At 51.3% G+C, this 26,023-nt stretch overlaps 1 protein-coding gene across 1 annotated transcript in view; it reads left to right on the forward strand.

Annotated features, from left to right (window-relative positions):
- The first annotated feature begins 14,842 nt into the window (after window positions 1–14,842).
- Dnah17 (dynein axonemal heavy chain 17) overlaps window positions 14,843–26,023 on the forward strand; it is a 117,430-nt gene continuing 106,249 nt past the window's right edge. Inside the window, exons 1-11 of the mRNA XM_087909708.1 lie at window positions 14,843–14,954; window positions 16,295–16,666; window positions 18,203–18,396; window positions 19,327–19,519; window positions 19,705–19,804; window positions 20,004–20,089; window positions 20,525–20,650; window positions 21,038–21,190; window positions 21,547–21,633; window positions 23,976–24,143; window positions 24,475–24,591. Of these exons, the coding sequence (XP_087765834.1) occupies window positions 16,322–16,666; window positions 18,203–18,396; window positions 19,327–19,519; window positions 19,705–19,804; window positions 20,004–20,089; window positions 20,525–20,650; window positions 21,038–21,190; window positions 21,547–21,633; window positions 23,976–24,143; window positions 24,475–24,591 (1,569 nt within the window). The 5' untranslated portion in view covers window positions 14,843–14,954; window positions 16,295–16,321. The remainder of the gene's footprint in view (window positions 14,955–16,294; window positions 16,667–18,202; window positions 18,397–19,326; window positions 19,520–19,704; window positions 19,805–20,003; window positions 20,090–20,524; window positions 20,651–21,037; window positions 21,191–21,546; window positions 21,634–23,975; window positions 24,144–24,474; window positions 24,592–26,023) is intronic.

The following is a 26,023-nucleotide window of genomic DNA, read 5'->3' on the forward strand; positions in this document are numbered from 1 at the left end:
CCTGCCCTTCCAAGGAGTGTGAGATCCTCTTCACACCCCGCTGTGTTCTTGCTTGTCCTCTGTCTCCGTGGAGGCAGATGGAGGATCGGGCTGGATGGGCCTTTCTTCCCACTCCATGAGTTTGGCTGAGGACCATTTGGAAGGTTGCCTGCTCCAGATAGGTACCAAGGTATCTGTGGCAGAGGTCGTCTCCAGCATGCCTGGCTAGACCTTAGACTCCTTAGAATCGCTTCTTGGTTTTGTTTGGTTGGTTTTGAGACAGATTTTTATGTAACCCAGGCTGGCCTTGAACTCACTGTGTAGCCAAGGGTGATCTCGAATTTGGCATCCTCCTGTCTCCACCTTCTGAGTGCTGGCCACCACTCCCAGTGTTACTTAGAACTGAAGACTGAATCCAGAACTAGGAAGCACTCTGCCTATGGAGCTATGCCCGTTCCCAACCCCACTCCACCCCCCCACCCAGGGGAGCTTCTGGAATCCCCAATTCGTAGCCCTTGTTACAAACCTATTATGTCATGGTGTTTGCAGTAGGACCCCAGATTCAGCGTTTCTTAAGGGAGCTGCAGGAGGTGCTGACGCCCAGCTCAAGGGCAGGCGTACCTGTCTGATGACCAGCTGGCCAGGTGTCCCCAGGGCAGGTGTACCTGTCTGATGACCAGCTGGCCAGGTGCCCCCATTAGCGAATGCCAGGCAAGCAGCAAGGGCCTTCCAGTCAGCAAATGGGAGACTGACAGGTGGAGGGGGCAGACAATAGCAGGAACCTAGTGATTGGGCTCTGCTAGTGCTGGGACCCCAACAATAGCCTGTGGATTCAGGTCAGGGAAAGGGCTTCAAACATCAGCCCAGCAGGCACCGTCAAGACCACAGCTCAATGCAAGTTACCTTCCGGCATCTCAGAGCAAGGAGAACCATATGGCTGGCAGGGTCTCAGCAGCTGTAGGCCCAGAATGGCCTTGGAGGCTGCGGTGACCTGCCTATGCTGTCTGCACAGGGTTTCCCACTCTTGCCCCTTGCTGTGGCATCCGGAGTCCTGTGCAGAGGAGGTAAGGCATGTCTGCTGCAAGCTTGTAAAGCTCACAGCTGCCATAAGGACCCATACAACATGAAGAAGTGTGCAGCTGGCTGGGACGGTATATCCCTTACTCAACCGAGATCCATTCCTGCCTAGCACTAGTCTGCCAAAGCCCTGAAGGTGGTGGTGAGGATTGACAGCATCCTGGGTCTCTCTGTACCACTGAGAACTCAGATACCCTGTCCAGAAGCCTTCAAAAGCCAAGTGGGTGCTGGTTTGAGTTTCTGTGTCCTCCAATATCCTCGTGAGGAAATTTAGACCTCAAGGTAGTGACATGAGAAGGAGGGGCTCTGGAGCGGTGGATAAGTCACAGAGTGTCCTCACAGGGAAGGCGGAGAGGTGAGGGGAGCACCTTGATGCCTTCAGCTCTTCCGTCTCTCCCGCACCATGAGGACAAGATGTCAGAGCACCTGGCTGAGGCTCTCTAGACTGCTCTTGTACAGCTCAGATCTCCCAGCAGCCTCGGCCCTGTACCCTCCAAAGTGCCACCAAAGAGAGGAATGGGCGAAGATCGGCCGGGGAGGATGTCTGACTTCTGTCCGTGGGGACTTGCTGTAGCTGGACACGATTAGAGTGTCTCCCGGGGCGTGGACCAGGTCACCGGTGTGCTAATGCTATGTTGGTGGGCCCTGGAAGAGACGAGGCCTTAGGCCTTTGAGGTGGCTCAGCAGGTAAAGATGTGTGCCCTAGGCAGGATGGCCTGAGTTTGATCCCTAGGACCCACATGGCAGAAGGAGGAAAACTCTCATACCCAGAACTCTACCTTATAGCGTCCAGACATAAGGGCCTCATGACAGCCACAAAGAGACTTGACAGGGTCGTCTCGTCTGTCTTACAGCTGTGCCGAAAGTCTAGGAAGAAGATCCTCAATTTGCCAGCTGTGCTACAGAAACAGCTCTTGCAGAGGGTCTAGACCACCCATTACGCAAATCCTAAGTTTGCATGTTGCCTTGACACGCAGGAAAAGGCCACATAGGCCTAAGAACATTAGGCAAGATAGACTGTGAATTGTGACATGTGATTGCTCCATGTTACGAAATCAAAGCCACCTCTGCCTTTTTGATGCAAGTGTGGGTACACAGCCTCCATGGGGAAGTCCCTTCTGTGCAGTGGTCTTACCGGGGCTGTTTCCTAGCCACACAGTGATATTGCAATCCCACCACCACCACCACCCACTGAGGCTCTCACTGTGTAGCCCTGGCTGTCCTGGAACTCACTCCATAGACTAGGCTGGCCTTGAGCTTCCCGAGTGCTGGGATTAAAGGTGTGAGCACCAGGTGTGTTCTGTTTCTCTCTGAGCCTGGAACAATCTAGTGTAGCCCAGGGTGGCCTTGAACTCACAGAGATCTGTCAGCCTCTGGAGTACTGGGATTAAAGGTGTATGCCACCACTGCCTGGCCTCTGCGGCTAACTAGTGACTTGCTCTTCACTGTACTCCTCAGGCAAGCTTTATTTGTTACACGGGAGTCTGAGGCCAGACCGAGTCCCAGCGCTCCCACATCACTTCCTCTGCCTCCTGTTGTCCATAGTAAATCACAGGGCCAGGCCATGCAGGAGCCATAGATGCCCACCTCCTGTTGGGAGGCACAGCAGAGCCCTGTGGTTGGGATGCCTGCATCTTAAGTCTGCTGCAGACTTCCTGTTTCTTGCTTCCTGCTGGAATGCTAGCTTTTTAGACGCGAGGAGGCTCCAAGTCCTAGGTGCGCAAACACTTCATGGTGCCCCTCCCCCTGCTTTGTCCTTCCTCAGGCCCCATTTATTTCCTGACAGCCATCAACACCCACAAGCTCTGTGTATGAGTCTATCCCAGTAATGCCCAAAGCACCATATCCTGGTGTTGGTCCTGAGGCTTCTTATGTGGTTGTCCTCCCTGCCTGCCTGCCTGTCTTCTCCTTCCTGCTGTGTGTAACCCACCCCGGTTCTGAAGGCTGCCTCCCCGTCTTTCCCGGCTCCTCCTCTGGCACTCAGCCCTCTGCTGTTTCCGCTGGCTTTCAGTTTGATGTTTGCTTCCTGTGCAAGCCTTTGCACCTTGCCTGGGAGCCTCAATCTGGTGAGCTCCACTGCTGGGCTGAAGAGCACAGGGCAAAGCTGGAGCAATGGTGACAGGGACCGGAGACGATGGTGTGTGACGTGTTGACGTGGGCGGCACTCAGGATATACTGAGCCACGCTCCCGTGGAAAAGCAGAGAAGGGATCTCAGCCTCCCAGAAGCTACGGCTTCATCAGGGTGTGTGCTCACGGAAGAGGAAGGGAGTCGCTGTGAGTCAGGCACTGCCACATGTCCAGTCACGTGTTGCTGGTCCAGAAAATCGTCCCCGCACACACTTTGAAAGAGTGCAGCGGTGGTGCAGACCAGAAGGAAAACCGGAGTCTCTGTGGCTTCGTGACATTTTATGTTTATTTTTGTGTGTACACATATATACGTGTGTGTCCGTGCCCACAGAGAGATCAGAGGACAACTTACGGTAGCCCATTCTCCCCCCACCATGGGGGCCCCAGACATCAAAGGCAGGTCGTCAGGCTTAGCCTCTGCCCACTGAGCCACCCCATTGGTCTCTTGTACTTCTGAGCCCAAGTCTCACGTAGTTCAGGCTGGCTTCAAACTCTCTGTGTAGCGAGGAGGACTTGGAACTTCAGATCCCCTTCCCTCTGCCTCCCAAGTGGTGGGATGCCAGTCACGTTCCTCAGTGGACGGGGTGCTGAGGAGCAGGCCAGCGAGCCCTGCAGATGACCTGAGAGTCCTAAGCAGAAGCCAGACCTGACCTCTGTCTTCATTAGAGTTTCTATGGCCGCAATAAAACACCATAACCCAAAGCAACTTGCTTAGCCTACCTTCTGAAGACTAGAGGGGGAAGCCGGCTGTGACAGGCAAGCACAGCTGCCTGCCTTATCAACTAGCAGCTTTCGATTTTAACAGGATGTTCTCATCAGTTAACAAAATCCACCCAGGACAATGAGCCTTTGGGAACAGGGGAACACATGGCTCATGCCCAGAGGGCTTGTGGAAGGCAGAGGGGTGGGAGAACTGGAGGCAGAGACAAAAGATTTCACGAAAGCCAGCTCTCTGCCACCCGGGAAGCTCAGCTAGGAGGAGGAGGTTCTGCGTTAACTGGGTGGAGGCGGAGAAGGAGGCCCCTGAGTCCTGTGAACCTAATGGTGTGGACAAGCCGGGGAGTCATTCATCTTACTGCAATTAGCGGGTCTCCAGCAACAGTGCTATGCTCGGCTTTATCTGATGGATGGTGCCGAGCTGCAGAACGAAGAATGCAGGAAAATCAGGAACACTAAGGGCGGCTCCCATGAGGCCCTTTGAGGTCACCGAACAATCCATGAGGTGGAGGCAGGGCTCATCACAGGCGGCCTGGCTACTCTGTATAGATGCTCAGTCTCTCCTACGAGGTGAGAACCTTCTCCATACCCTGGTCTTTGCAACTGTCAATCATTCCTCAGTCCCCTACGCTGGTGTGATGGCTATTCTTGGTTGTCAACTTGATAACGACATCTGGAATTAACTAACACCCAAGTGCCTAGGTAGATATATAAGGAACTTTTTTAATTAAATCACTTGAAGCGTGAAGACCCATTTCTTATTTTCAACTTTCTTTTCATGTATTCTTTGTGTCTTTCACATCATCCTCGTGATCCCAACCCCCCCCATAATAAAACAAATAAAATTTAAGAGAAAAAGAGGGGGAGAAGAAGGGGGAAAATCTCGTCATGGAAGCTGTAGTGAGATACAGTAAGTCATGCAGTGACTTTATCCACACTTCTTTACATGCAGGCATTCATCGCAAAGTATCATTGGTCTGGGTTGAGGCCTCCGGTCTCTACTCCACCATCAATGCTGGGCCCTCACTGGGACTCTTCCTGGACATCCTACTGCCCGGTGTCATGGAGATCCTGCAGTTCTGGGTCCACAGGACAGACACTCTGCCCCCCACCACGTTCCAGCAGATCACAGATGGGGTGGATGTTGGGATATGCCAACACATAACCCCGATTCTGGGCCTGGGTAGTTGCAGGGTTGGTCAGTCCATCAACTTTTCCCTGTCTTCACCACCAGGGGGAGCTCTCCAACATTGCCCTGGCTAGTTACCCCTTGCAGCAATGAGCAAGGAGCGGGGCTGGTTCTCCAGCTTTCATGTCCTCAGGGTTGGTTCTCTCACACCTACCCCTTCAGGGCGGGCTGTACTGTGTCGCCCAGGTGAGGTGTGAGGGCCACTCTCTGGAGTGCAGCTGCTGATGAGGGCAGGGACAGCTCTCCCACCTGCCTCGGGCATTGATGGGCATGGCCAGGGGCAGGTATCTCTCCCCCACTGGCAGATGAATGATGGGGACAGCTCTCCCATACTCACATCGGGGCTGGCTCACCCACACGTCTGCCTGTGCTGCTCAGGCAAGGTGCAGGGGAAGATCCACTTCTAATCCAGGTCTTTTTTTTCTCTTTACCTTTTTCAAATTTTATTTTATTTTAATCCAGATCTTTTGAGGTGGGAAGATCCACCTTTAGTCTGGGCCACACCTTCTGTCATCTTGGAGACGCCTCTTTCTAGCCCGACTTGGTCTAGACTAACTCACTGAAGAGGCGATCTCTTGCCACATAGTTTAGATCTTCGGAAAATCCCAGTGTGAGCGGAGACTGCTCTTTTGTTTCCTGATGCCTAGATCGAGTAATCACACAGAAACCATATTAATTACTACACTGTGTGGCCAGTGTCTCAGGTGTATTTTTAGCTAGCTCTTACATCTGAAATGAACTCATTTTATTAATCTGTTTATCACCACAAGACTGTGGCCTACTGGTGAGGTTCTGGCATCAAGGCATCTTTCTCCTTCAGCAGCTACATGGCATCTCCTTGGCTCTGCCTACTTTCTCTCTATAGCTCTGTTCCGATTTTCCACCTGACTTTACTCTGCTAAGCCATTGGCCCAAACAGCTTTGTTCATCAACGAATAAAAGAAGCACATGTATAGAAGGACATCCCGCATCCCAGATGAAGGGGCTTTGTCCTTTAAGAAAGACACATTTTTCCAAAGCTCCTCTGGTTGAGGAGCTGGTGCCATGGTGACCTGGAAGAAACCAGTCTCGTGAGGAGGCTGTCAATGAGGTAAGCCGTGCTAGTGTGAGCCATGAGACTGGCATGTGGCATGGCCCCCTTTCAGCAACCCCTGAATTAGTCACGTGGCCTGGGCTGAAGTCTGCAGGGCCCAGCAGAACCTTCTCTGGGAGGCCTTCAGGCCTCACCCCAGCTCTGTCCCCTTAGAGACACAGTGCTCACACAGGAACCCAGCTGCAGGGTGAGGTGACAGGCACTCTGAGCTCTGGTCTCTCAGAGTCACTGAGGGTGAGTTCAGCGGCAAGATGGATAGCTTTTGTCTCAGACTCAGTTAAACACGATTGCAAATTTGCTTTATTATCAGCTTTCCACCCAAAGGGCCAGAACTCAATTCTGCGGGGCCCTGACTGGACCAGAATGTCCCCACTTGCCTGCACTTGGACTCTGGGAAATAAGATAATAGAAAATTCAAGAGGCTAGTGTCTAACAACAGAAGTTTGAACTTGGGGGCCAGGACGGGTTGTTCCCAGGGAACTGGTCAGAGGGTGCCCCTCCTAGGGCATATTTTGCTCCCAGCAGGGTTCGCATCAGCACCTTCAGGTCTGTGGGAATGTAACATGAGGGCCGGCTTGTTGGGGTTTCTGTCCTGCCCAGTACCCCAAAGCCGGGCAAGCCCAAAGAAAATCACACACAGGACTCCATAAGGTTATAAACTGATTGGCCCTTAGCTCTGGCTACTTATTAGCTCTTATAACTTATGTTACCCCATTATCCTTATCTATGTTAGCCACATGGGCTCAGTACCTTTCTCAGTGTGACGGCTTACTTGTTGCCTCTTCGGTGGTCTGCGCAGGAATGGCTGAGGAACCTTTCTCCTCCCTAGCCTTATCCTATTCTCATTACTCCGCCTCTACTTCCTGTCTGGTTGACCCGCCTATACTTCCTGCCTGACCAATCAGCGTTTTATTAAAATACATGATTGACAGAATACAGATAATTCTCCTGCACCATTTCCCTCTTTTTTTAAAAAAAAAAAACAAAGGAAAATACCCATAGTCCATTTGTTAGGAATGTGGGTGTAGTATTTCAGGCTACTTCCTGCTGGTTGGGGGCGCTGATAATCTTATGGGGACCTAAAGAAAATTTAGAGTTATAATCAAGTCCTGACTGAAGTATCCTGTGAGTCTTGATCATCTCAGGCAGCAGTCTTGAACCTGTTCTGGATGAAGAACTCAGACATCTGGGCCATCTATTCCTGTCGGAGATTTTTCAGGTGGCCTCCCTTGGTCAAAGGTGATTTTTCTAAACTCTGAATAAATCCAGAGCCTCTCGTTTTCTATGGAAACAAAAGCAGAATCTCTTCTCCAAAGTAGCATACCTTTTGACTTCAATTTTGAAGCCAAGGTATTTTCAAAATACCTATCTTGGGTTAGTTCAGCAGTATTTATAAACAAAAGTCCTTTAGCAGCTATTGCTCCTTCCTCAGCATTCAAACAATTCAAAGAGAGCATAATAGCATACAGTATCAAGATTCTCTTTGTATTTTCCATCTTTGTGTGGCTTTACTTTAACCTCTATTTCTTTTATTTTTACTTTTACTTTTTGAGACAGGTTTTCTGTATATCTTTGTCCTGGAATAACACTGTAGACCAGGCTCTCCTTGAATTCACAGAGATCCTTCTGTCTCTGCCTCCCCAGTACTGGGCTCAAAGGTGTTTGCTACCACACCTTGAATTCACAGAGATCCACGTGTCTCTGCTTCCCCAGTGCTAGGATTAAAGGTGTGTGCTACCACACCTTGAACTCAGAGATCTGTCTGTCTCTGCCTCCCAGGCATTGGGATTAAAGGTGTGTGCTACCACACCTTGAAGTCACAGAGGTCAACTACCTCTGCCCCTTAAAGTCTCAGAGGTCAGTGTACCTCTGCCTCCCAGGCATTGGGATTAAAGGTGTGTACCACCATACCCTATTTCTCCCTTTCTTTATTTTTTATTTTTAATGACTTTAACATTTAGCCTGCATATATTTTTAACACACTGTAAACTCTTTAGAGGTTTTCTTCATCTTTGAACCTCTCTTTACTGTATCTCTCTCTCTTTTTTGACTACATGAGTCTTTAAGGAGAAGATTAAAGCCGTGGCTTTGACGGCTGGATCCAGCCCATTTCTTAACTTTCCAGCCTCACGGCTGAGATACCAGCCAGAGCTGTGTTCACTGCCACAACTCTATGGTGTTTCAAGGTCCTTGCTAGCAAGCAAGCTGTAGCATTCTGCTCACAGACCACACTCAGTCGGACTGCCTGCCTGAAAGAGTCAGAGATTGCCTTGGCAGGACAGCCCAGAAAGCCGACATTTTAAAACAGCACAGCTTTTTTCCTGCTATAGCTTAAAACCGAAAAGCATGCGTTCAGCTTTTCATCAACACCATTTAAGTGTTTCGTGGCAGGACCTCTTAATGAGCTGCAAGGTTTTGTAGCTAAAGCTGAGTCAGGAAGCCTCTCTTAGGTGAGAGCCTTGCTTACCTCTAGCAAGCAAAGTGGACCCGAGAAATTGCTGCTACCAACAAAACATGCTTTACTCTATTCTTTCCCAAGCTTTCTCAGGCTTTTTGTGGATTCTGTTATCCACACGTTGGCGCCATATGTAACATGAGGGCCGGCTTGTTGGGGTTTCTGTCCTGCCCAGTACCCCAAAGCCGGGCAAGCCCAAAGAAAATCACACACAGGACTCCATAAGGTTATAAACTGATTGGCCCTTAGCTCTGGCTACTTATTAGCTCTTATAACTTATGTTACCCCATTATCCTTATCTATGTTAGCCACATGGGCTCAGTACCTTTCTCAGTGTGACGGCTTACTTGTTACCTCTTCGGTGGTCTGCGCAGGAATGGCTGAGGAACCTTTCTCCTCCCTAGCCTTATCCTATTCTCATTACTCCGCCTCTACTTCCTGTCTGGTTGACCCGCCTATACTTCCTGCCTGGCCAATCAGCGTTTTATTAAAATACATGATTGACAGAATACAGATAATTCTCCCGCACCATGGGAAACCCTTCACACTGGGCCCATGGGGACAAAAGGGCTGCCAGCAAAGGCAAAAATGGTTGGAGTGTTGATTTGGTGCAAGACAGTGATTTCTATAGTCACAGGATCCTGAGAAATTCCTGTCACATTTTCCATAGGCCAGGACTTGCTCCCCAAACTCCCCATCCTATTGGTTCATGAGGCAAAGCCATATCTATTGGACATTCTGGGGCTTGACATTGTCCCTTGACTTAGTTAGGGCTTCAATTGCTGTGAAGAGACACCTTGGCCATGGCAACCCTTATAAAGGAAAACCTTTAATGGGGTGGCTTACAGTTTCAGAGGTTTAGTTCATTATCATCATGGTGGGACATGGCAGCGTGCAGATAGGTATGATGCTGGAGAAGGAGCTGAGAGTTCTACATCTTGATCCACAGACAACAGGAAGCGAAACTGAACAATTAGGCAGAACCTGAGCATAGGAGACCTCAAAGTCCGCCCCACAGTGGCACACTTCCTCCAACAAGGCCACACCTCCTAATAGTGCCACTCCCTATGGGGGCCATTTTCTTTCAAACCACCTGTTCTGATCTTGGGCCATCACGTAGCCGACTGAGTGCGCTTCATGTTAAAGAGGCCCATGAGATGATTGCTTCTTACCACCATGAAGTTTTGAGGACAGTGGGCCCCTTCTTGGCCCAGGTGTTGCCAACTGAGAGACTACGGTTCCAGAAACTCAACTGCCATCAAAAGTCAACCTGAGACAGTGGTTCTGAGTGCCTTGTCTGTAAGCAAAGCAGAAGTAAACTTCATTAAGAGGCAATCCCCAAAGTGGGAGGGTTTCCCAAGAGATGAATTAACATTGTCAGGGGATTTATTAGACTATGACAGAAACTGGACAGACATGGAGGAGCTTTGTTGAGATTGGATGTCTCCCGGGCCCAACCAGGCAGGGGACCATGTTTTGTTCACATAATGCCCACCCAGCTATGGTGGTCCATCCCTGAGTCCTGCTTTGAAAGTGCCAACCTTCACTTGGCCTCATAGGTATCTTGCTGGCTGACTACACTCTCTCGTCCTTCTGTCTACGGGATTGTGTGTAGCTGCGCTGGAACCTAACCCATCGCCACCACCAAGAAATAGCTGCAGGTTTTCTTGGTTGCCTCACACTAAAAAACAAAACCCAAACTTTTTTAGATTCCTTTATTTCATGTATATGGGTGCTTAGCATGCATCCATGCCTGCATGTACACCATGCACATAGCTGGTGCCCACACCAGTCAGAACAGGGTTTCAAATTCCCTGGAACTGGAATCACGGATAAGGTTTTGAGCCCTAATGTAGGAGCTGGGAACCGAACCCTGGGTCCTCTACAGATTTCTTGAAATAGGTGGAGGTTTGTTAGCAGCCATTGTTTAGTCTGCTATAATTAGTTGCATTACAGGTGGAAGTTTGTTAGCAGCTACAGTTTAATCTGTTGTAATTAGTTGCATTAGAAGCAGCAAGATGCGAAAAGGTAACAGAGCTGATTTATACTCCCAGAGTGGACGTGTCTTATGGAAGCCAGCCAGTCAGTGCCCTGCTTGTACTCCTGGGGTGGATGTGTCTCATGGAAGCCAGTCAGTGACCTGCTTACACTCCTGGGGTGGGCATATCTTATGGAAGCCCCCTGCTGCAGAAGCCCCCTGCTGCAGACACTGGTCTTGCCTCTCAGAGCTTCTGACTCCCCTCAGGACAGCTGCAAGCCCTCAGTCTGTTTTCATTCTAACACTTGGGAGCCCTTTTCCCTCTACCTCTGGTGAACCAGTTCCTGCTTCAACCCACGCAACAGTTTTGAAACTTTGCTTCTGTCTGTCTAACTGTATTAGTTCTGGAAGCTTCTCAGGTGCCTCTCAAAGATAGAAGATTTTTTTTAAGACAGGATTTCTCTGTGTAGCTGTCCTAGAACTCACTTTGTAAATCAAACTGGCCTCGAATTCACAGAGATCTGCCTGCCTCTGCCTCCCAAGTACTGAAATTAAAGGTATGTGCTACCACACCCAGCTAAGGATAGAGTTTTTGATCTGAGTTCTATCTCCAGCAAATCAATGAAAATTACAAAATATCTTCTATGCAATGAAAACAGATTGCAGGCATCATGGTACTTGGGCCAAACACTGCCTACTCCCTGTAAAGGAGAAAGTTCTTGCAATGGGGGTTGGAGAGTGTGTCTCAACGTGTGTATGCGCAGAGAGGCCAGAGGTCATCGTGAGATGTCTTCTTTGGTGCCTCTCCATCTTGTCTTTTGGGTTAGGGCTCTTGCTCAGCTTGGAGCTTGTTGATCTAGATGGACTGAGCCCCAGAACCCTCCTCTCCCTACCTCCACGACGTTGGGATGACACATATTTGGCACGGTGCCTGGCTCTTTACATGCCTGTGCAGCAAGCACTTAACCTGCTGAGCCGTCTCCTGGTCCCATGTGGCTTTGGGACCTGGACGCCTCGGGATAGCAGGATTTGGACGGAAGTTGGTCTGGCTGAAAGTTTTGTCCCTTAGCTGCTCCTCGAGTCTGAGACGTACCTGCAAGGAATGACTGTCTGGAGGTCTTGTGAATTTGGGGAGCACTGGGTTGGGTGAGGTTTGACAACTGCTTTGACAGCAGGAGTTCACAGAGTCTTATCCTTTCCAGAATATTCTGGGGGCCTGCTCTGGGCCAGGCTCAGTGCCAGATCCCGGGGCGACTATGCCTATCACCAGGGATTGCGAGGCCGGCGGCTCAGGCTGATTGCAGCACTGCTGGGTGAGAGCCCACGAAGCTGGAAATGCTTAACCATAGCGTGGGGCTGGGGCTGCAGAGGCCGGTGCACTGCGGCTGTGGTCCTGAGGATGCAGGTGAGTGGGGGTAGGGGCTTCATCCTAAAAACAGGAAGCTCGTGATGGTTTTTAAGGGATCTTGCCATGACAGATATTTTAATGATGCTGAGAGAATGGATGGCAAGAGCCGAGCAAGGTCTTTCCTGAGCCCAGAAAGGACAAGGAGGACCTGAATGATGAGGGCCATGGCAGAATTAGATACACAGGAGGCTGAGCATCGAGCCAGTTATGTGCAGAATGTTGAGGGAACAGATTTAGGTTCTGGACAAGTTGAGCGTAGAGTAAATGGAGCTTTCATAGTAGCCTTGAGCTCTAAGGATGGATCGATCTGGGAGTGTCGGATCCATGGGAATCCCCTTCACCTATCTGCTTAACCAACTCTCCAAGTACTCACATGGATGCCAGCTAGAAACTACATCTCCCAGCTTCCCGTGCGGCTCACGGTGGCCACGTGATAACCATGGCTCAAGAGAGTGTGAGCAGAGGGGCGTGATGAGTACCTTCTGGGCGAAGTTATCAAACTGTCACCTTCCCGCTCCCCAAGGACCGGTCTAGGGGATAGCGCGGAATCTGGAGAAGAGCTCTTTCTGAATTCACTGTCATGGTGTTCACTGCTAGTGTATAGAAATACAGAGGATTTTTAGACATCGGTCTTCAGTCCAGTTGGCCATGATGGCACAGATCTTCAACTCCAGCCACTTAGGATCGCTTAGCCTGCACGACATGCCATCTGAAGTACCTAAATGAAGATCTTATATCCTGATGGCTCACTGAACTTCTTCTTAGCCCTACTTAGTTGGCTTGGGATTTCCTGCAAACAGAACAATGTCACTATGAGACGAGGTGGGGGGGGTCTTCTTTCGGATTCGAATCTCTCCTGTTTCTCTTTCTTGCTTGATGTGTCCGGCAGCCCTAGTACAACAGAGCCGTGGTAACAGCCAGCATCCTGGGCTTGTTCCTGTTTTGGGGGGCTCTTCGGTGCCAGGAATGCCCTCCAGGAAAAGAATCTTGCTTTAATTCTGCCACTAACGCATCCCCCAGGAGAGGCCACAGGAGGCAGACATGATTGAGGAAACTCAAGCGTGCAGGAAGAAGACAAGAGAAAGAATGTGGAGGGAGTGGCTAACAATGATTGACATCAGTGCAAACTCCCAGCCATGGTATTAAGATAATACTGTTTGTGAACTACAGCTCAATAACTATGGTCTTGATAAAATTAAAATTTTGTTAAAATTTAAATTCTAATTTAGTAAGATTTAATGTATTGGAGTTGGTCTCAAATTTCATGCATTGGAGTTGGCCGCTAGTATAGCAATATTAAAGAAGGCCTGGACAGGGCTGGAGAGATGGCTCAGAGGTTAAGAGCATTGCCTGCTCTTCCAAAGGTCATGAGTTCAATTCCCAGCAACCACATGGTGGCTCACAACTATCTGTAGCGGGGTCTGGTGCCCTCTTCTGGTCTGTAGGCACACAGACAGACAGAATATTGTATACATAATAAATAAATATTTAAAAAAAGAAGGCCTAGACAGATACGGCTGAGACTCCAGCCTGCAGGACCGTGAGATGATAAATGTAACTCTCTACTTTTTAGTAATTGAAAACATTGCTGTTACTATTTTGTATATACATGACATGGGGATGTGGCTTATGTACCACAGCATGTGTGGCCAGAAGACAGCCTGGTAGAGCCACTTCCCCCATCTTTATGTGACTTAAGGCCTCAAAGTCGGTTGGTATGGTTTGTGCGGCAGGTGTTCTTATGCACGGAGTCATTTTACTGGTCCAAACCTCTGTTCTTTATCATTTAATCAACCTGTGGTATTCAGGCATAGTAGCAGAAAGCAGAGTAAGACCTCGGGGGCGTGTACGGGCAAGAGTCACGGATCAAAGTGTTTAACACAAGCAGAGGCAGCAGAGCTTCTGATTGGTGACAGAGCAGCAAGTGTGTAAGAACACGACAGCATCTCCAGCTTGGGAGGCTGTGAACACCTAAAAGTAATCAGCCCCTGGATGAGGAAGAATCCATTTCTTTAGGAATGTGGCCATGGTAGGTCGACCTCACTCCAGCAGACAACCCCAGCTCACGGTGGACAGGCAGCATAAATTGAACCCTATGGGTTGTTTAAAAAAAGGAAGGGCAACATTGGAGGGGGAGGAAGTGGCTCTCAGGAGAATTAGGGGGAAGAGGGAGGTGAATAGGATCAAAATACATTGCATGGAATTCTTTTTCTTTAGATATTTATTTATTTGTTTATTATGTATACAGTATTCTGTCTGCAGGCCAGAAGAGGACACCAGGCTTCATTACAGATGGTTGTGAGCCACCATGTGGTTGCTGGGAATTGAACTCAGGACCTTTGGAAGAGCAGGCAATGCTCTTAACTGCTGAGCCATCTCTCCAGCCATGGAATTCTTAAAATTTAATAAATTGTTGAGCTAGGCGTGGTGATGCACATCTTTAATCCCAGCACTTGGTAGGCAGAGGCAGACGGGTCTCTGTGAGTTTGAGGCCAGCCTGGTCTACAGAGCAAGTTCCAGTACAGTCAGAGCTGTTACACAGAGAAACTCTATTGAAAAACCAAAATAATAATAAAAATCATTATTAATAATAACTATATTAAATATAAAAGTAATAAAATTATTTTATCTGAAGGAATAAAGGTCTTAATAAAAGTAGATGTACATTCCATCTAGTAGGCATTTTACCGAGTAAAACTGGACCTGGGCTCAGAGCCCAGACTCCTGCTTCTGTGAACAGTGGGCTAGTCATCTGCTGCACTCCCACTGCCTACTTAGGTAGTCAGGAGAAGGTTCTAGAAGTCTCTGGTACCTTGACACTCCATAGTTCTGTGGCAGTTGGAGCCTCTCAAGGACCAGAAGCCATTTCCTTTCGTTGCTGGGAAAAGGTTCTCTGTCTCTTGACCGGAGCACACACTCGCGTGAATCTGGTGAGCAGTCCTAAACCAGGTTGGGGTGTTGGAGGAGCTGGGGGGCCTTGGCAAATAGGGTAGAAGCCCGGGTCCAGGCTGCCAGCGGACTTATCACTCACCAAGTACCATCCCTGTTATCTGCTTGGAGCTGGCCGTCATGGCCCCACTCCTCCCTCGCTCGGGCTTACTGGTACGCCCTCCCTGCAGCTGCCCCTGAGCCAGCCCAGCCTCAATAGTCCGAGGGGCTGTTGGGCCTGAGAGGTACTTCATGGGACAGTGTTGTAAACTGTCACCTCATGGCCAGCACCCCAGGAAATGACACTGCGGATTTGAGATGAGACCAGTTGTGAAACCCCAAATCCACAAAACCGGTAAACCAGGGGCGGTCCCGTCAACCTCAGTCGTAACATCAGCTTGACAAGAGAGGAGGGCTCCCTTAAACACTCAGGCTCCTAGGCTTTAAATGACACGGTGCTGGGAGGGGCCGGCTCAGCAGCAGCACCCAGCAAGCCCTTGCATGGCTCGCTGAGGTCACTGCATGGCTCCCCCTGTGGGGTGGAGAGGCAACTGTCATTCCCCTTGTTCACAGAAGGGCCCAAATCAAACAGGTTTGGCTCACACCACTCTCTCTCCCCGCTCTCCTCCTTCCTCTTTCTTGACCTTGCCTCCTGTCACCAAGAAGCCTTGGGCAAAAGCCCTGGGTCACTGAAACCACACAGCGCCACCTCACTCAGATGGGGGCAGGGCTGAGCACCAGCTCTGGTGTGGGATGTGGCTCTGAGGACCTGTGTGCTGTAACACCTCAGAAGCCTCCAACCCGGGCTTTGTCCAAGTCAAAGGCTGGGATCTGATGGCTTCCAATGTGGCCTGCAAATGCTGACATTGACAATGGCTGGTTCTAGAACAGACTGAAACACGGGGCCCTAGAGGAGTTGAGCAGCCCAAGTTTGTGTGTGTGTGTGTGCACGCGCATGTGTGCACGTGCACACACATATCCATACATGGAGGACAGAAGTCACTCTTGGATATCCTTCCTCAGTTTCTTTTTGAACTTTCCCTCATCCCTGTCCCTTTTTGCCTTGCCCACCTCACCTCCATGCTGATGTGGCCACTTCTCTCTCCGCCCCCAACCATGTCCCCCTCTGTCTTTTCCGTTTATTTAATCTTATGGTCATGATAACACAAGTGTACACCATTTACCTGCTGATCCCATAACAGGAACAGGGGCCCCTCCCTTGTCAACAGCCGAGCCAACAGATAAAAACAAAGGCCAATGAGTCCCTTCCACTGGCTTAGCTAACGGGGATTCTGTGGGGTTCTGGGAGCTCAGAAACCAGCTGACTCCTGCCCGTTTTCAGCAGGCTGTGTCATAAGGAAAGGGGACAATGACCATCATGTCGGATGTCAGAGTCGAGTACCTGGAGGCGGTGTCTTTCATCGTCCTCAAGTTCAAGGCAGACAAGTGGAGCAAACTGATCGGAGCCGAGGAGAACATGGCCCTGTTAATGGAATTCTTTGACAAAACTGATGTCTCTGTGCTGGTGTTGACTCTCAATCCTGCGGGCATGATCATCCCCTGCTTGGGCTTCCCAGAGTCCCTCAAGTCCAAGGGCATTTACTTTATCAAGACAAAGCCAGAGAACATCACCAAGGACAACTATAAGTCCCGCCTCCTCTACGGGGACATCAGCCCCACACCCGTGGACCAGCTGATCGCGGTAGTGGAAGAGGTGCGCGCTCCTAGACTGGCAGGGTGGGGCCGGAGCACCGAGGCTTTGGGAGGAATCGGCGTGAGGGGCCCAAGTCCCCATTGCTCTAGCAGTGTGTGAGCCCAGGCAGACAGACCTGTTCCAAGTGATGCAGCAGCAGCCCTAGCTAGCTCCAAGAGCATTCCTATTTCCCCTTTCCTCTATGCCACTGTCAAGCCCTTGTACCTGCCCTCAGCAGATTCAATGGGTGGAGGATAGCTTCCGGTGGGCCACACCAGTAGGTTGGGTTACTTAGCCCTTCCAGTCATAAGAGAACGAAAGGACCTGGGACCCTGTCTGTGCTTCATCAAAGAGAAACGTGAAGCCAGGAGGTTGGTGAGCAGGGCCTGGATGCAGAGAGTGGGAAGCCTCAGTGGGAAGGCCGCCATCGACTCAGCGGCCATCTGTAGCTCCAGATGCTCTTGAAGCTGGGAGCCCAAGGTCAGGGCCAGCTGGCCCTCTTCTACCACACCTCTGACCTTGACTTGTAGATGGCCATCTCTTCCTGTTCCCTCTGGGATGAATGTTTTTGTCCTTATCTCTTTATATGAGAACTCAAGTCCTACGAGGTTAGGGCTCAGTCTACCTGTCTAATTTACCTTATTGCCTCTTTAAAGGCCATATTAGGCTGGGCAGAGATGGCTCCGTGGGCACAGGGCTCACTGCACAAACATGAGGGCACACATTCCCATCTCCAGCACCACATAAAAGTTGGTCCTGGTGTTCTGCAATCAAAGCCCCGGGGAGGTAGAGACAGGAGGGTCCATTGGCATGCTGGCCAGCCAGTTCAGATGGCAAATGGTCCAGGTTCAGTGAGAGACCTTGCTTCAAAGAAGATGGACAGGCTGGAAAGATGGCTCGGAGGTTAAGAGCACCAACTGCTCTTCCAGGGGTCCTGAGTTCAACTCCCAGCAACCACATGGTGGCCCACAACCATCTGTAATGAGATCTGGTGCCCTCTTTGGTGTGTAGGCAAACATGCAGGTAGACTACTTTATATATAATAAATAAATCTTTAAAAAAAAAGATGGAAAACATACTGGCCTGTGTGACCTCTACATGGTCACATACCTCTGCATGGATTCGTGTATGGGTTCGTGTGTGTGTCACACACACACACACACACACACACACACACACACACACACACACACACGACTGTTTCCAGCTGCATCCACATAGCAAGATACAGGAGGTGGGAATATATATATATATATATATGTATATATATATATATATATATTCCTAGGGACGTAACTCAGCCTTTCTCAGCCCTCACCCTAAACTTCCTGCAAGGTATGTGTCATAAATGTGTTATGGGGGCAAAGTGTGGCGTGGGACCCCACCTCTCAGTGATGGTTCAGACGCTCAAAGACAGGTAGCTGGGCCATCACTGCCCCAAGAACTCCAGCTGCCCCATCTCCAGGAGAAAGCTTCCTCATGGCTCTGGGCACATAGGTCTCCCAAATCCTCTAGAAGAGCAGAGTCAGGCGGAGTCACTGTTGTGTCCCCTTTCAGGTGCTGTATTCTCTGCTAAACCAGAGAGAGAACATGGATGGCTGGCCCCAGGTGGTCTCAGAAGATATTGTCAAGCAAGTCCACAGGCTGAAGAACGAAATGTTTGTCATGGGAGGCAAGATCAAGGGGAAAACTCTGCTGCCCATCCCAGAGCACTTGGGCAGCCTGGACGGCACGCTGGAGTCCATGGAGAGGTAGGTGGCAGCCGGAGGGGGACCGTGAACTTCAGACGTAACTGCAGGTGGATTCCAAGCCTTGGCTTTCGTGGGATGCTCAAGTGTGGGTTGGCACCAAGTCTGCAGGAGAGGGAACCAGACCCTGGAGCCCAGGGGATGGGCTGGAGAGATGGCTCAGAGGTTAGGAGCACTGACTGCTCTTCCAGAGGACCCGAGTTCAATTCCCAGCAACCACTGGAGCCCCTGGGAATACCTATCGTCGACACCCAGGAGGGGGACCCACCTGCATCTAGTCTCCACCCCATTTACACACAAGGGTAGTCCCGACGAGGCTCAGAGGGTAACCACGTACACTGACTTTGAGACGCCATGCTGAAGGGCAGTGGAGGGAGTAGGAGGGATGTTGGACAGGAAGTCATAAGTCAAGGTGTAGAGATGGTGGCAGCCAGAGGTCAAGGAACTCTTGAGGCACCCTGGTATGTGTAACAATTAAAAAACAAAAGTTACCTGTGTGAACTTATCCACAAACAACTATTGGATGATGGCTCCTAAGTGCCATCCTGCCTGGTCCTTCAGGGACTGTGCATTAAGCCCTCAATATAGGCCATGTTGTAAGGTGTTTATCTGGGTGTCTCTGGCTCCTTGGGCATCTCTGAAAGCACCCATTCCTCTTTGCTCTGGGCATTGTTCCCTGGGGTGGGGGAAAAATTCTCAGCTTCCCTTAGGTCATTGGATTATGCCAAGGACATGAGACCAGACACCAGCTAGTGCTGGTGGCGGTGGCAATGGTGGTGGTGGTGGGTTGTGGCAGTGCCTGCATCTTGGGGCTTTTTTTGTCTACAGGCTGCTGGTGGGGGACAGGTGGGTTTACTCCCCAATAGCACGGGGTTCGAGGCAATCCATGTGTGTGTGGACGCAAGAGCATCATCCTGACCTTGCTCTTGACAGGATCCCCTCCTCCCTGGACAACTCGCTCCTGCATTCCATCGAAACCATCATCATTGATTGGTCCCATCAAATCCGGGATGTGCTGAGCAAGGACTCAGCTCAGGCTCTGCTGGATGGCCTGCACCCGCTGCCCCGTGTGGAATTTGAATTCTGGGACGCCCGACTCATGAACCTGCAGTGCATCCACGAGCAGGTAGGGCCTCCTTCCATCCAGAGCTTGACCTCTTACTGGGCCACTTGGGAGGCAGGTAGCTCAGTATTGCCCTTCCAGGGACCCCGAGATAGATTTCTGGTACATTTCTCAGCCTTGGCAGCCCCAACTCAGTCTGCTCTCGCTGGAGGGTTGGACTGAGAGGCTGTGGCTTCTTTTGTCCTCAGCTAAACAGACCCAAGGTGAACAAGATTGTTGAGATTCTAGAAAAAGCCAAAAGCTGCTATTGGCCAGCCTTACAAAATGTCTACATGAATGTCACCCAAGGTGAGCCAGACACCGTCCATGAAGCCCCTGGACCTATGGGAGGGGTGGGGGGCTGTGAAAACTGTCTGTCCTTGACCCCGGGAGTCTGTCATCCCCATGAGGGGCCCTTCAGCCCACCCGGGGAGCAGCTGAGACCTCTATTGCTGCCCATATTCACTGAGTCCCTTCAGCGCTGACTGCTGTGTCCCTTCGAACTCAGGGCTGAAGGAAGCCAATGACATCGTCCTCTATCTGAAGCCCCTGCGCATCCTGTTAGAGGAGATGGAACAGGCTGACTTCACAGTGGTGTGTTGACAAGGAAGAGCCAACTGGGTGGTGGGAGAGGCAGGCCCATGGCTTTGTAGAGTCCTTGGTGGCATCGTAGAATCCTCGGTGGCATTGTAGAGTTCTTGGTAGCATTGCAGAATCCTCGGTGGCATTGTAGAGCCCTCAGTGGCATTGTAGAGCCCTCAGTGGCTTTGTAGAGCCCTCGGTGGCTTTGTAGAGCCCTCGGTGGCATTGCAGAATCGTCAGTGGCATTGTAGAGCCCTCAGTGGCATTGTAGAGCCCTTGGTGGCTTTGTAGAGCCCTCGGTGGCTTTGTAGAGCCCTCAGCAGCCATCTGGTACAGAGTCCCCTTGGGAGTCCTCTTCTGGACCCCTAGGGCTGGCTGTGGGAAGAGGTTGGTGGGGGCACTGCAACACAAGGCAGCCCCTTCAGCAGTCTGGGCTGTCTCTCCCAGCTCCCCAGCTTCATCGTCAAAGTGCTGAGCACAATCTGCTTCATATGGGCCACTTCGGAGCACTACAACACACCCTCCAGGGTCATTGTCATCCTTCGGGAGTTCTGCAACCAAATCATCGAAATGGTGACAACCTTTCCCAGCCTGGTCTTCCCCCACCCTCTCTTCTTCTCAGGCTCCAAGCCGAGGCCAAGCCTGGGGTGGCTCTCAAGCATTTTCCCAGGGTGCCTTGCTAGCCAGTCACCAGCACCAGCTGAAGGGCTGTAACCCAGGCTACCAAAGCATATTAAAATCACGCTTGCAACCTAGTCATAGGATCAGGAAAACACTGCGTGTCTCCCATGCCTGGTGATCCCTGATCTGCTGTGGGCAAAAATCCCTCTTTGCTGCTACCTTGATACAAAACGAGCCCTGGGGGTGGGGACTGGTCCTCTTCCAGGACCCACTGTGCCAGGACCCCACCTGGGGACTCATCAGGGATGCCTTAGGATGCCTGTCTTTTCTTCTGTCTAGACCAGAACCTACCTGAGCCCGGACGAGGTGCTGAAGGGTTTGCAGGGCGAGATCGAGGAGGTTCTGAACGGCATCTCGCTGTCTGTAAGTGTCCTCAGGGAGCTCTTCCACGCCTACGACTTCTGCTGCGCAAACATGAAGCTTTTCTTTAAGGTACCTGCAGCCAGGTCTCAGCACACTGGGCCACGGCACCCTGGGCCACGGCATCTGGGCCACGCCAATGCCACCCGTGGGTGGGCAGGTGGGGATCTCAGCACCCTGGGCCACGCCAGTGCCACCCCTGATGAGTGGGCAGGTGGGGATCTCGGCACCCTGGGCCACGTCAGTGCCACCCCTGATGGGTAGGTAGGTGGGGATCTCGGCACCCTGGGCCACACCAGTGCCACCCCTGACGGGTGGGCAGGTGGGGATCTCGGCACCCTGGGCCACGTCAATGCCACTCCTGATGGGTAGGCAGGTGTGACTATGGACGTCTCTCTCTCACCTCCCTCATCTTCTGCCTTCTAAAGGACAAGCCGCCTGTGCCGTGGGAATTTCCCTCATCCCTTGCCTTCTCCCGCATGAATTCCTTCTTCCACCGTGTGCAGACCATTGAGGTAAAATCGGAATTCCATTCACTTTTGCCTCTATGTCCCTCAGAAGAGGCTACAGGGGCTGGGCTCAGTGGTAGAGCATCTGCCAGCATGTATGGGGGCTTCCTAACTCTGGGAAGAAATAGAAACAAAACAAAACAAAACAAAACAAAAAACCTCCAGGATCATCTCCGAGTTAGAAATTTCTAAGTGAGTGGCAAGCTCCCATATCTTTGAGAGACTGTTCTTGAGGCCCCCTCCATGCCCAAACCCAGCAGCCTCTTGGCCCTTAGCTCCAGTCTTATCCCCCAGCCAATACAGTGGCCATTGTCAGCAAGCCAGCAGCCAGATGCTGTGGCATTGAAAGCCAGGAGCCGACACCAAGCTATTGTAAGGCAAAAATGTATTCACGGCGAGGTCTATTTTCAGTCTCCTCTAGGAAGAGAATGCAAACGGCCCAGATTAAAGGCAGAGCAGTCTCTTTAAAAGTGGAATTTTGCAGTTATTTTTATGATCAGGGGAAAGGCACGCGTCAGGAGTTTATGGTCGGATGGTTAACAAACCACAAAATGTCTTATGGTCGGTCAGTTCTCAGAACAATGGAAACAGTTGACGACGTATAAGTCAGAAGATTGTTGGGGAAGAACCGGTCAAAACAGTTGCCCTCTAGCTAAGGACGTGATCAAAGTCCAACATTGCTTAAGTGAAAAGAAAATGGATTCAGCTGTCCCTGGCACCAAAGGCAGAGTTAATCCACAAAATTAGCACAAACGGAGACTTCAGACCCCTGTGTGTGTGGACCCGGAGTGAGACAGGCCAAGTGAAAATTCAAGAAGGGATCAAGATGGTCTCCCCTGGGGAGGAGCAATGAGAGGGCTCCAGCTGGGTGGGACAAGGAGCCCCTGCGTCATTTAACAGACCACATTTGCGGTGAACACACGTGTTCCTGTGCCTGCGTGGAGACCAGAAAACATGTATCATGCTCTGCCCTCCTCTCTCGAGGCAAGCTGACGGCCAGTGAGCCCTGGCAATTCTCCCGTGTCTACCCTGATAGTTCTGGGGTTTCCAGCATGTGAGGCAGATGCTTGCATGTGTATGAGTGTTGGCCTGCGTGTGTGTGTACCATGTTCATGGCACTGGATCCTTGGAACTGACACTAAGGAGAGCCGTGAGCTGATGTGTGGGTACTGGGAACCAAACCTAGGCAGGAAGTGTTCTTAACCCCTGAGCCATCTCTCCAGCCCCCACCCCCAGTGCATGCCCAGGTTTTGTATGTAGGGATTTGAGCTCAAGTCCTTATGTTTGCACAGTGAGCTTCTAGCGGCTGAGATGCCCCCAGCCCTGCAACCCCCCCTTTACACACCTTGCTTTCTGTCTTCAAGTCTTTTTACTTGAGGTGATTGGCTTTTAACATCATGTGCATAACCCTAAAGCCACTAAAAAAATAGACAAACTGAAAATGTGGCTCAGTTGACAGAGTGTTTGCCCAGCATGCACAGGGCCCCAAGTTTCATTGCCAGCACCCCTGAGGGCAGTGACTCACACTGTAGCCCCAGCATTTGGGAAGCAGGAGCAGGAAGATCAGGAGTTCAGGGTCATCGCCTATATAGTGAGTTTGAGACCAGCTTGAGCTACGTAAGACCCCGAGTCCAGAAGAGGGGATGGGGAAAGAGGAGGACGGGGGGTCGGAGAAGTAGCGTGTGCTACTCACAGTCCTCAGGAAACACTGGGGACCTTGTTGTGGGGACAAGACCACCACACAGAGAAGCATCTGCTGAGCGATTGGATGCGAAGAGCGTGACCCTGAAGCATCTTCTGGGAAGGGACTGTCACGGGCCGCCATAGTTGGGAAAAACTGGGCAGTGGGGGGGTCCTCATAGAGAACTGCCTGGACTGGACGCCAGTGTCCACCAGCCGTCTGATCCCCCTCAGTGTGGGATGCTCTCCAGGGGACAGAGAAACCTGAAGCTGAGCCAGAGCACGAGAGACCCCAGTACCTTTCTAGCACCTTCCAGAGCTGAGGAAGTGGAGGTCGGAGCATCTAGGGAGGTTCTTTGGCCAGCGTGGGGCCTGGACCAGATCCCAGGCTTCATCCTCCTGGCTCCCCATGCTCTTAACACAGAGGTGATTCCTGGAGGAGCTCCCCCCCACACACACACACTCTTTTGCTCCGTGTTCTGGAAACAGCTGAAGAGCGAATGCCCCTCGCATGCCTCGTGTGCACCCTGCAGTGCCGGCCCTGGGTGTGACGTCTGAAGGCGCTCTGCACTGGTTCAGATAAGGTTCCGGGACCCTTATTGTATTTTATTGGCTCTGGAGACGAATGCACGAAGCAGATGGGTTCTTGCTCTTTCTCTTCGTGCTAGGATCTTTACAAAACGGCCATTGAATTTCTAAAGCTGGAGAAGATTGAGCTGGGGGGCGTGCGGGGGAACATCCTGGGGAGCCTGGTGACCCAGATCTACGATGAGGTCTTTGAGCTGGTGAAGGTCTTTGCTGAGTGCAAATATGACCCTCTGGACCCCGGGGACCCGGTAAGTCGTGGGCAGGGACTGACCCTGGCCCACGGGATGGAGTGACACTGGGTGGAGTGAGTGGGTTGTCCCAGGACGTAAGGACTCTAATAAGTTGTCACCAAAAGTGCAGAAGCTACGGTCCCCATGCCAATGGACAGATACATGGGCAGGACCTGGGGTTAGGGAGGGGAGACGGCGGTGCTGGTGGTCTGACCCAGGCCTGCACTCCACCACTGAGCTGTGCAGTCAGCACCGTCTTGGCTGAACTAACCTTGGGGTCTGCCAGCCTGTCAGAGGTTTGCGACAGCTCCCCACTGCCTGCCTATTGCTTCCCTTCGCTTCCTTTTAGAGTTTTGATGAAGATTACGAGGGCTTTGAGACCAAAATCCAGGACCTGGACAGGAGGCTGGCTACCATCTTCTGCCAAGCCTTTGACGACTGCAGCTCCATCGAGTCCTCAGCAAAGGTAGGTGAGCACCGTGTGTCGCTGCAGGGCCGACCCCGGGGAAGGACCGCAGAGGCACACGCACTGGGCCAGGGAACTTGTGTTCCAGTGCAGATCAGTAGGAAAACACCCCCTCCATCGCTGAAGGTAGTCAGAGTGGCCTGGGCACCCCAGGGCAATGGCGACCTCTCTCATTGAGAGGTTTCTGGGTTTCTGGGCCTCAGCTGGAGACTGAGGAAGGTTCTTGAACAGAAGCTCCAAGACCTCTCCCTGTAGAGTCGAGTGCACCCCCACCCTGTGCTGTTTAACCTGTGTGTTTTATAAAGGCGAATGCAGAGATAGTAGGGGCCCTGGGGGTTGGGCGACAGGAGAGCTCTAGGATTGCTTGCGAAGTAGTAATGAATGCAAATTAATGCGGCGTCTCCACATCTGTGAGTAAAGAACACTTCAGTTAGAAAGGAGACCTCTTCTGTTGTTGCAGGGAGGGTGGGGTAACAACCTCCCACCCCACCCCACCTCCTGCCCAGCCTCATTTTCAATTCAGCCCCAGCAAGTAGGAGCCACAGTCAAGAAACAGGTGTGACTTGTGCCTAGAAACGACAGAGCACAGCATGGGTCTCTGGAAAGGTCTGGATGAAGTCCCCAGATGTCTGTCGTCCTAATTCCCCAGGTGTCTCTCAGTCCACACATTTCCCCCACACCCCAGCAGGAGCCCAAGTCAAGTTGATAACCAAGGTTAACAATCGCCTGCCCTTCCTGGAAAACAGACTCAGCAAAACCAGACAAGTTGAGTATATGATCCCTTGACCAAGACATGGGGTGACACTGTACACACCCCCGTCTCTCAGGTCTCAAAGAAGGGAACACGCTGGATGGAGTCTCCAAGCCCTGGGCATGAGCTGAGCCACCCACCCTCATGAGTGTTGCCCATGGGTCATTGGGTTTGTTTGTTTTTTTTCTGTCAGAGGCAGGTGGGCCATGGATGGGTGATTTATCACTCATTTCCCAGAGTGATAAAATTGGCCCATCCCAGGGCTTTCTTCCTCTTGAGAATGCAGGCTTGCTTCTATACTTGGCCATTTTCTAAATTCTCACGTTACAATGATGGCACGTTAGAAAAACGGTCCTGCATGGGGAGACCCTTGGGAGTTGCCTCCCGCCGTCCCTGTGCGTCTCCGACCTGATGCTACAGACGCTACAGGTCTTCCTGTCATCAGCACGGCACACGTGGCCTGGGAAGTTCTAGAGCACTGTTCATGTGACCTCCCACTAGCAGAAAGGGAAAGGACTTCACGTCCCGAAAACCAGAGACCAAAAAGCCGGCAAAGAGCAACAATGAGGCCCGTAGACCCGGTCCCCCAGCTGTCACAGGTCAGGTGCTGTGACAGGGAAGGGTACCTCTGGGTTACCACAGAGGAGGGTCTGCGGCCGTGCCCAGCTCCCGCTTCTTCTG

Source organism: Myodes glareolus, chromosome 9 (genome assembly GCF_982192425.1).
Source record: "Myodes glareolus chromosome 9, mMyoGla1.1, whole genome shotgun sequence".
Taxonomy (NCBI): Eukaryota; Metazoa; Chordata; class Mammalia; order Rodentia; family Cricetidae; genus Myodes; species Myodes glareolus.